We start from the raw sequence: 11296 nt of genomic DNA, 5'->3' as shown, positions 1-11296 counted from the left end.
TGATAAACAATGAGGAGCCGAATGCCGACGTTTGCATGGCTAGTGACTAGACCATTTCTTGTGCTGTAATATATTCCAATGCAATGCCTATGTACATGTACTTGACAGCACTAAATTAAATGTTAGAATCTTACGTCGCATGTTACTTTACGAATAGCTTTATGCAATACAAACAAGAGACACGTTTAAAACACAAGTCTTTAAATAATCCGCATAAAAAAATGCGTTTTTCAAAAGATATTATTCATTTTCTTGCAATTGCTAGTCTCCTAAATGGAGTTGTTGCAGGAACATTTCGAGACCACAGTTGCCAGGTTAACAAGGAGTCCATCCTGATTCCTTTCTGAATTACATGTTTTTTTATGCATTTTTATGGTTTCCATTAGTTGATTAATTGCCAAAATTATTTGGCAAATCTACAAAATTTAAAAGATTCCTCAACATCATTTCTGAAGCTGTTGTTGACAAGATAATACACGAAGAAGTTAACGGTGTGGTTGAGGAGCGCGAGATCTAACAGAATGTTGATGACGATAGGGAATCGACGCCAAAGCAATATCGGCAAAACAGGGATAATTAGTTTAGGGGTCCACGTTACGAAGAAGAAAGCTGTTATGATGAGAAGCATACGAGTAGTTTTCCGACCATGATCAGAATACTTTTTGTTGTTAGTCGACTTCGGTGGAACAGCTACAGGAACAGAGAGCTGTGAAGATGAACCTAGTGGTGGGGGAGATCGTATGTTAGTGTCTCCTGCATTCAAGAAATGGCTCTCACCTTCATCGTGGCCCTCTTCGGCTATTTTTGGAAACGAAGATACCGGACTTGTCAAAGAATGGTCGTTTCTATTAAAGGCATTATGGACGTTGTCTCGAGTGTTAGGATGTTTCATTACAGATCCTTTGCCAAGGATACCGGTGTCTCTGCACGGTAGTTCCGTCTCACGGCCTGTCGAAGAAGTACCGATACCTACATCTTGACTGACCGTAGAAAGGCCATGTCCATTGTTGACCAGGTCGGCATGAATCTTAGCCCTCTTCCGCAAAGAGTGGTACACGAGGCCGTACATAATAGATATTGTTACAAAAGATAAGAAAAACAATATGAAGTAAAAACTCTGGAATGATAATGTCGCCTCTTTCGGCATCGATGATGCACACGTGACGCTTCCGTAAAAAGTGTCACCGACTACACTGAATGTAACGAATGGGATGTTTGTGACGATGGCGAACAGAATACATACTGCTACCATGATACACGACGCTCGTACCGTGATCCGACGTCGTAATGGACGACAGACAGCCATGTAGCGATCGACACTGATTGCCAAGGTTAGAAAGAGCGAAGCAAGGGTGTAAAATTCTTTTAAGAACCAACGGAGAGCTACCGTCAGACACCCGAGATTGACGTTCAGCTCCAGATCTATCAGCACAAAATTGCCTACAGGTGAGAAAGTGCTAGCAATTAAGTCAACTATCGCTTGACCGATGATGAGGATGTCTGTGCTCGTCTTCCTTTTCTTCCAGGTATAAGCCCGGATGATGACGACGTTGCCTGGCATTCCTAAGATTAATACAATCGTATAGAAAATCAATTCAGCAATTTTTGTAATTTCGTCGATGTTGGTATGTGTGTCGTCCTTGCAGATATCATTTGACGCATTATTATACGCTGCAAGCAAGTCTTGAGACTCCTCCATTGCAGAAAGGTTGATGACAACTATTGAATAAAATGGTTTTTAACATTCTCGAATGTGTACGTATACTGCAAACTGTGTAACTGTTGTAACATTCAAGTTAGCCTAACAAACGCTGGGACCTAAAACGAGCATTCATGTCTCAATTTAACAAGAATGAATAATCGGGGAAGGATTATATACAGCGTTGAAAGATATATGTCGTCTAGTGTTTACAGTTAATCAAAGTTAAAATAAGGTTAAGTGACATTTTCTTGATGAGCGACTCACTTCATGCAAATAAAAAGATCGTTTGGATGTACCTGTCATGTCTCCGAGTATTATGAAACTGAACAACAATAGACGAAAAACGTTAATTACATACACAGAAGGAATGGAAGCCACCATTAAAGACAGACTGCGGAAATTAACAGTTGACGAACAGAGAGAGAGAGAGAGATACAGAAAACGAGGGTATGGAAGGTAGGGAAATGCATGTGTAAAATTTTATTACTATAACTTATTATAAATGACAGTTTCATAAATAAGCATAAGGGATTCAACAAATCTCACAAAGAGAAACCAATTCTCAACTTGGAATATGAATATAATCACCCTACTCCTTCCAATTTTCTTTCTTCCCTGCCACATACATGTATTGCTTTAAAAGGTTCGTATTGATGTATAAGGGTCAAACTGGTGTATAAGTGTCGTATTGGGGTATAAAGATCGTAGTGGGGTATAAGGATCGTATTTGATCATAAGGGACGTATTGGGGTACAACGATCGTATTGGGTTATTAGGATGGTATTGGATTAAAAGGGTCGTATTGGGATATATAAGGGTCGTATCATGGGTAGATGCATAAGGGTCGTTTTGGGTTATTGGGGTAAAAGGGTCGTATTAAGTCATAAGGGTCGTATTGGTATATAATGGTTGTATTGAGGTATTAGTGTAATGGTTCCAATTTTATTCATTTTCATTCACGATATGCCATTTTCCTTGGGTTGAAATGACCAACATCACATATAGACAGTGATGATGAAGATCAAAACCAGGGTTATGAGAGGTTTATAAGGTTCATGTCTTGGTAATTAAGGTTCATGAGTGCATAGAGGAGACTGCAAGAAATGCTTGATATGTTGATGGGACATTTTAATTGTTTGATATAATGAAAACTGACAATGATTTGAAGAATAAATTTTAGGAGATAAAACCTTAAATGTCATTAAATGGAGAATTACGGTAAAAAAAAACTAGACTTCATATAAACCAATAGACATGATGAACAGTAATTGTCAAAGTTTTTAAGAGCTCTTCCCAAGTTAACTTTCCTTTCTCGTTTTATGCAAATATTGATCTTGCCTTAGACTTGAGTTATGAGAACACACATACATGCTTGCCACCTAATGTGACATTACCGAGATTACAATGTCATTAATATTTTTTATAACGATATATTGGTAATGTTATCGAATATAATATGAAAACATAAGAGTCACCCATCGCAGCATAATAAAAACTCAATTAAATGTAAATGGACAGAAAGCTTTTTATATTATGATAATAATCCACATCTATACATGAGTCGCAGTAAAATTATATCAATAGCTTCTATTCTGTATGTCTCACAAATTTGCCCCGCATACGTAAATATACTCCTTGATTACGTCATATCTTGCCAACACACCCCTTTCTGTCCCATTTAATCCTCTCCTACTGTATTAACCCTCCTTTAACCAGCCACAAACACCGCTACAGTACCTGGACTGTCCTGAGACTGTAGCGGTGCTGCATTCAGAGTGAATTTTCGGACTCGCAATAAACTACTCCGGGATAACCTTGCCTCGCATTAACTCCGCAACAACTATCGCAAGGCAAGTCTAAAGGCTTTTGAAAATCCCAAAATTTTCAAAATTATTGGAAACATACGTCACTCTCACTGAAAGTGACGAATGGGATGTTAGTGACGATGGCGACCAGAATACATACTGTCACCATGAAACACGACGCTCGTACCGTGATCCGACGTCGTAATGGACGACAGACAGTCATATAGCGGTCGACACTGATTGCCAAAGTTAGCAAGATCGAAACAAGAGCGTAAACTTCCCCCAAGAACAAACCGAGAGCTACTATCCGACACATGAGATTGGCATTGAAACTCTAGAACTCTCAGCAGAAAAATGCATACAGGTGAGGATGTGCTGGCGACCAAGTCGACTACCGCTTGACCAGCGATGAGGGATGTCCGTGCTCGTCTTCCATTTCCTCCAGGTATAAGCGCGAATGATGGCGGCGTTGCCTGGCATTCCTAAAATTAATAAAATCGTATGGAAAATCATATCAGCAATTTTGTTAGTTTTTTTATGTCGCTTTGTGTGTCGTACCGGCAAACATTATTTGATGCTGAATTATTGCCTGCAAGCAAGTCCAATTGAAGATCATCTATTTCAGATCAGTTGATGACAACTTCTTAAATAAAATGGTTTCAAGATTCTTGAATACTTGTATACACTGCCAACGGTTTAACTGTTGTATCATTCGAGTCAGACTAAGTAACAAACACTTGGCCTTAAAACGTGCATTCATGTCTCAATAAAAGAAGTATGAATAATCGCGGGAGGATTATATATAAAGTTAAAAGTAATTCTTATAACGCTGTCATCTTGCGTTTACAGTTAATTAAAGTGAAGGTAAGGGTTGGTGACATTTCCTTGATGGGCAACTCATTTCACATTTCAAAACAAATAAAGACATCGTGTGGATGTATCCATGGTATCTGTCATGCCTGTAAGTATTATGTAGGTTAACAAGAATGGACGAGAAACACCAATTCTATGTACGATATGAATAGAATTCGCCGTCAAAGAAATACATTGAACTTTGACAGTTGGCGAGCAGAGAGAGTGAGAGAGGGGGGGAGGTGGTGACAGAGATAGAGAGAGAGATAGAGAGAGAGAGAGAGAAAGACCCGGGAGGGGAGAGAAGGAAAGAAATGACTTCTACTCAGTAAATGGTATGTGTTTACATAAATGTTTGAATTTGGTTAAAATTGAGGAACATTTTACATTGGTAACATAATTATTCAAATGATGGACACCCGGAAATCTTACAGTATACAAGGTACGATAGGTTTAGATTTGTTTCTGGTCTGGTAACTATGAAAAAAATTAATCTGTTTTAAACATTAATTGTCACGAAATATCAATGGGAATAGACATAAACACCTAATTGGTTTCAGTAAAACGATCAAATATTGGCAAAAATTTAAGTTCATAAAACAAAAAAGATTCTTGGCGTCATGTAATAAGGATTAGTAATAAATCATAGGGCACGTTTTGGGGGGTAGAATATGAAGTTTATATTAACCTGATTAATGGGTCTTGCCCAATATAATATACAATATACCTCAAGCCGTCGGTCCTCTTGTTGCTTGCTTACAAGCATTCATGCTTTCTTAGCAATCAGGTATAAAAATCACCACCAATCACCAATATTCTAATAATTGAAATGTGGTTAAACAATAGTGTTGTAAATAGGTAAAAGTAAATGTTTTGTCAGTGTTTTTTCTTTAATATGAAATAATACTAATCGCCCAGGATTGTAAGAAGAAGCATGAAAAATGTGGTGAGACCAAATAAGTTTGATACCTAGAAATTCTTATTATGCCCAAGTATTTTAAAGGGGTAATCGTGCCACGACTCTGCTATGTAATTACTGAACGCTTGTGGTGGGACTATTTTAGTGCGAGCATGGGGCAGACCAAAAAAATGCCGAGTCGCTGAAAACAGTCACAGGTCTCGGAACTGATCTGGATTTGTCTGGTTTGATTCATCACAATAACGAAATCAACTTGACATATTTGTAACTGACTAGGTGTTAAAGATGAAAAAGAAACAAACAAATAAAATGATTACCTGTTGATTTCGGGGTCCAAGAATAAATAATAGTAATGATGACGAAGAATGTAGTTTGCATTTTTAGATGATAAGAAGAAATTATCAACCCATTCACTCAGCTTCCGAAACTAATTTTCAACTAAAGAGGCAACGTAACCATCAAATAGAAATAATTTCACAATAACAACGCATAAAGGGAAACATTTTACTTTTTTATTCAAGAGAAAAAGATGTCGTGACATCTAACTACCATCAAACATAATTCGAATACCATAGTATAGATCAGGGTCCTGGGAACAATTTTTGAGAGGGGATGCTGTTTAAATTTGACAAGGAAAAACAGTTTACGCTACAAATTTAAGGTGATTTTTTGTTCTTTATTTGCCATTTAACAAACGTAATAGCTTTCTGGGGGCGGGGGGGGGGGGGGTGGTGCTGCCAATAGCCAATAATAACGCAGCACCCCAAGGGAAATATTGGGAGTGCTTTTGTATCCCCAGCATCCCCGCTTTAAAACGACATGGATCCCTACAACAAAACTTTCAGGATTATTTTTATGACATGCATCACTGATCGAATAAAAAGTGCAATGGCAGTCCATATCATATTACAACATCCTATAAAATGCATAATGTGGGTGGTATAAAGAAAAAAAAGTTCTGATAATTTCAAATATCACGAATCTCAACAAATAAAGCGTGCAGTTGGTTAGCGACTACTCTCTCATATTTTATTGCCACTTTCTTTCCAGCAATATAAAATTTAATAAATTATTCTGTAAAAATGTTAAATGTGAGAGAGGTTTTTAGTACAGGATAAATTTAAGGCCCCATAGAAAATCGACTAAGACTTGTTTTTTCATATGTACATTTCTTTTTTATGGTTTCTTGTCAATTCGAGGGTGCTGATCCCGAATCTGAATGATGCCACTATTGTAACCTTGAGAATTTGGTGAATAGGGTTCGTATTGGTCTATAAGGGTCGTATTGTTGTATAAGGTTCATATTGGTGTATAAGGGTCGTAATGTTGTATAAGGTTCATATTGGTGTATGAGGGTCGTATTGTTGTATAAGGTTCATATTTGTGTATGAGGGTCGTATTGTTGTATAAGGTTCATATTGGTGTATAAGTGTCGTATTGGTATATAAGGTTCGTATTAGTGTATAAGGGTCGTATTGTGTTGTAAGGGTCGTGTTGGTATGTAAGGGTTGTATTGTGGTATAAGGTTCATATTGGTGTATGAGGGTCGTTTTGTTGTATAAGGTTCATATTGGTGTATAAGGGTCGTATTGTTGTATAAGGTTCATATTGGTGTATGAGGGTCGTATTGTTGTATAAGGTTCATATTGGTGTATGAGGGTCGTATTGTTGTATAAGGTTCATATTGGTGTATGAGGGTCGTATTGTTGTATAAGGTTCATATTGGTGTATGAGGGTCGTATTGTTGTATATTAAAGGTTCATATTGGTGTATGAGGGTCGTATTGTTGTATAAGGTTCATATTGGTGTATAAGTTTCGTATTGGTATATAAGGTTTGTAGTAGTGTATAAGGGTCGTATTGTGTTGTAAGGGTCGCATTGGTATGTAAGGGGTTGTATTGTGGTATAAGTGTAATGGTTTCAATTTCTTTCTTTTTTTTCATTCACGAAACGCCATTTTCCTTGGGTTAAAATGACCAACGTCATATAGACAGCGATGATGAAGATAAAACAAAACAAGGGGTCTGTAAGTGTTATGTCTTGGCAATTAAAGCACATGAGTACATAGAGGAGACAGTACGAAATGCTTGATATGTTGATGGAACATTTTAATTGTTTGATATAATGAAAACTGACAATGACTTGACGAATACAATTTAGGAGATAAATCTTAAATTTCATTAAATGGAGAATTACAGAAAATCCAAACTTCATATAAACCAAGATACATGATGTACCGTCATTGTTGTCAAAGTTCCTAAAAACTCTCCCCAAGTTAATTTTCCTTTTCTCGTTTTATTCAAATATTGATCTTGCCTTAGATTTGTGTCATGAGAACACACATGCATGTAACTTGATGTGACATAATCAAGATTACAATGTCATTAATATTTTCATATCGGTATATTCGTAATTTCAATTCAATTTATTGGGTAACCATCAAATACAAAAACAATACAAACAAATTAACAACAATGAATCGGAAATTACAATGATGGTAAGGTGACCATGGAGAAGCAAGGCTTATAAAAGGGGCCACCAGATAACATATATCAATAAATATAAAAAACACAAACATAATAACACACTCATGCAGAAACAAAAAAAATACATTGGTAATTTCAGAAGGTTAAGAGGTTAACATTGCTCTGCACAACTTTTTAAATCTAGTAATAGTGGAGCTGTTTTTAATGTCATTGGGAAGTTTGTTCCATAATTTAGGGAAAGTAATTTTAAATGAATTAGAAAAAACCGGAGTTCGAACTTGAGGGAGACGAATGAGATCACATTGACGAGTATTGTAAGCATGAATTGATGAATTTGGAACAAAAATATCTCTCAAGGTAGGAGGTAAAATTTTAGTGTGGAACTTATACATGAAAACAAGAGAATTCAATGATATTAATCCATTCAATGGTAAAATGTTTAATTGGGTAAATAGCGGTTTGGAATGACTATTAAATGCAGCATTACATATAATTCTGATTGCTTTCTTTTGTAGAATGCATAACTTATCTAAGTGGGTTTTAAATGTGTGACCCCAGAAAATATTGCAGTAGTTTAAGTGTGGGAGAATAATACTGTTATATAAAGAAGTCAAAATAGTCTGAGGCATAAAAAGTCTAAGTCTGCAGAGAACCCCCATAGATCTTGATATTTTAGTACAAACTGAGTTGAGATGGGGTTTCCAAGAAAGATATTCATTTAAAAAGACACCTAAAAATTGGATACTGTCAACTTTAGAGATTATAATACCACCAATAATAAGATTAGTAATATTCAGAGGAACCGTCCTGCCTCTTCCTCGAAAAATTATATACTTGGTCTTCTCAGAATTCAAGAGCAGTTTATTACAAACGAACCATTTATGTAGTTTATCCAATTCATCATTTGCTGATGATATAAGATCATTAATTTTTTTGTAAGTGTAATAGTGGTGTCATCAGCAAATAATGAAAATCGTAAAACTGAGGAGCAATTAATTATATCATTAATATATAAAAGAAAGAGGAGGGGGCCTAACACAGACCCCTGAGGAATTCCACAAGATATATAACTTAGATTAGATTTGACACCATCGACCACCACTTGTTGCCTTCTACGTATCAAATAACTGGTGAACCACTGTAGTGGAACCCCTCTAACACCATAGTTTTCTAATTTACTTATCAAAATGTGGTGATCGATGGTGTCGAATGCCTTTGAGAGGTCCATAAATACACTGAGACAATAGTTGCTATCATCGATTGCTTGTGATATAATGTTTATCAAATTTAATACACCAAGTTCTGTAGAAAAATCTTTTCTAAATCCAAATTGTTGTGATATCAATATGTTATTGGACGAGAGAAATTTGAAAAGCCGCGTATAAATAATTTTTTCTAGCATTTTTTAAAAGAAAGATAAAAGGGCAAGAGGTCTATAATTAATGATGTCATGCTTATCACCCTTTTTGTAAATTGGTACTATCACAGCTGTCTTAAGTTTATCAGGAACGGTGCCTTGCGACATTGATTCATTGAATATAAAGCAGAGTGGGTTAATAATAGAATAGATACATGCCTTGATAACATGTGCTGCAATGCAGTCTGAACCTGGTGAGGCAGATGATTTCATGCAAGAGAGAACATTAAGTATTTCGGTATGAGAAGTTGGGTTAAAGAATAGTGAAACTGGTACACGATTGAATAAATAGTCATGAAAATGAGAAGAGGAAATGGGTATCTTTTCTTGTGTAGTCTTACCGATATCAACAAAATAATTATTGAATGCTTCAGCAATAGAAGCTTTACCCAATATTTTGGTTTGATTGTAGTACATATGAGGAGGTATCGACTTTTTTCTCTTACCCAGGAGCTTGTTTATTACGGACCAAGTTTTTTCATGTTACCTTTCACGTTTTCAAATAAGTTTTCATAATATAATTTTTTACGTTGACGAATGATACCAGTTGAAATATTCTTGTACCTAACATATTTATCACGATTTGAGATGTCAGCCTTCTTTAGATAACGACAGTAAAGTTTGTGTTTTTTCTTAATAGATTTGCTAATACCGTTAGTGATCCAAGGTTTGTCGTATCGTATAGCGAAGCAGAGCGCCGCGAGACAGGGCCTCAAGCCAGCATCTCTTCATCCGTCCTACTACTCAAGCTGTTTTTTTTTTCAACTCATCAATCTCTTTTGGTTTACAATCCTTTTCAGGACTACTTTCGAGAAAAGAATACTTTACTCTCAAATCTCCACTTTCTCGCCTATCCATTTCTTTTTCTTCTTCTATCCACTGTTTTTATAACACTTAACATGGTGTACCGTAAACCACATCAGCGACCATAAGAACTTGTATCCCACCTTCTTTCTTCGTCATTTGCCTTGTCAGGTGAGACTTCTTAGCTGGGGCTAGATTTTCGTTGAGGAACACCTTTAATTCATCTCTTGAGAATCAAAGGTTGGAAGGTTCCCTGGGAATGGTCCCTGGTACTGAATGCAAATGCCTTAACCACTAGACCATAGAAGCGGTCCAGCTGTTTTGCTAGACCGAGTTCAATTAACCTGCAGACAAATTTTTACCCTTTTTAAAGATTCTTTGTCTTTTTTGTGTCGACGATTTAATAAACAATGAATAGTCGCATGCCGACGTCTGCATGACTGGTGACCCTTTCTTGTGATATGATATATTCCAATGCGATGCCTTTTAATTTAACTTCTAACAGCAATTTATTTTAGTGTCTGAGATATATATACAAGATTTTAATAAAATGCACAAATTACATTGGAAACTTGTACTGTAGCAGAGCGATGCTACGTTTTGACTGACCGCGATTTCAGTGCGCGCGGTCAACCAAACTGTCGTATCGGTCATCTGCACTGCATTGACTTTGCACGTGAAAAGCGATACGACGTTTTGACTGACCGCGCGCATTTCAAATAGCGGTCAGGGTTGTTGCATTTCCTATGGCGTTTTTGTGCAGGGGAAATTTGTACCGCTCAAACCGAAATTACAAGCACGGAGCTCTTTTGCGATATTTTCTATGATCCCTTGTTTCGTGTAAAAATAAGGATACCATTGTCGAGCAACTGTCTTGGTCTTTCCAACCATGTATTTTAGATTAATGAATATGTTGTAAGGCTGGAGAACCAAGTGTAAAAATTATAGTAATCTTTGAAGTCATTTTTCTCTGACATTGGTTTTCACCATTTTATGTGTGATACGACGGTACGGGTGACTGCCGACGAAATGTTAGAATCGTGTGTAACGTCGTAGGTAACTTTACGAATAGCCTTATGCAACACCAACAAGATACATGTTTAAACACATGTCATCACACAACCCCCATGAAAAATATTTTTTCAAAAGATATTATTCATTTTCTCGCGATCGCTAGTCTCTTAAATTGAGTTGTTGCAGGAGCATTTCGAGCGAGACCACAGTCGTCAGGTTAACAACGATTCCATCCTGATTCCTTTCTGAATTACAAAACTATTTTCATGGCTTGCATAACTTGATTCATTGCCAAAA

The 11296-nt window shown here is 36.6% G+C and overlaps 1 protein-coding gene across 1 annotated transcript; it reads right to left on the bottom strand.

Annotated features, from left to right (window-relative positions):
* Positions 1 to 403: 403 nt before the first annotated feature.
* LOC121427909 lies at positions 404 to 1561 on the bottom strand. The gene has a single exon (XM_041624485.1). The coding sequence runs from the start codon at positions 1559 to 1561 to the stop codon at positions 404 to 406; it is 1158 nt and encodes a 385-aa protein (XP_041480419.1).
* Positions 1562 to 11296: the final 9735 nt, after the last annotated feature.

This window comes from Lytechinus variegatus, chromosome 14 (genome assembly GCF_018143015.1).
Source record: "Lytechinus variegatus isolate NC3 chromosome 14, Lvar_3.0, whole genome shotgun sequence".
NCBI classification, from domain to species: Eukaryota; Metazoa; Echinodermata; class Echinoidea; order Temnopleuroida; family Toxopneustidae; genus Lytechinus; species Lytechinus variegatus.
This window is presented reverse-complemented; position numbering and strand designations above follow the sequence as displayed.

Bases quoted from the DNA above. Each gene is read 5' to 3' on its own strand.
- LOC121427909 (XM_041624485.1), bottom strand. From the start codon at position 1,561: ATGCCAGGCAACGTCGTCATCATCCGGGCTTATACCTGGAAGAAAAGG.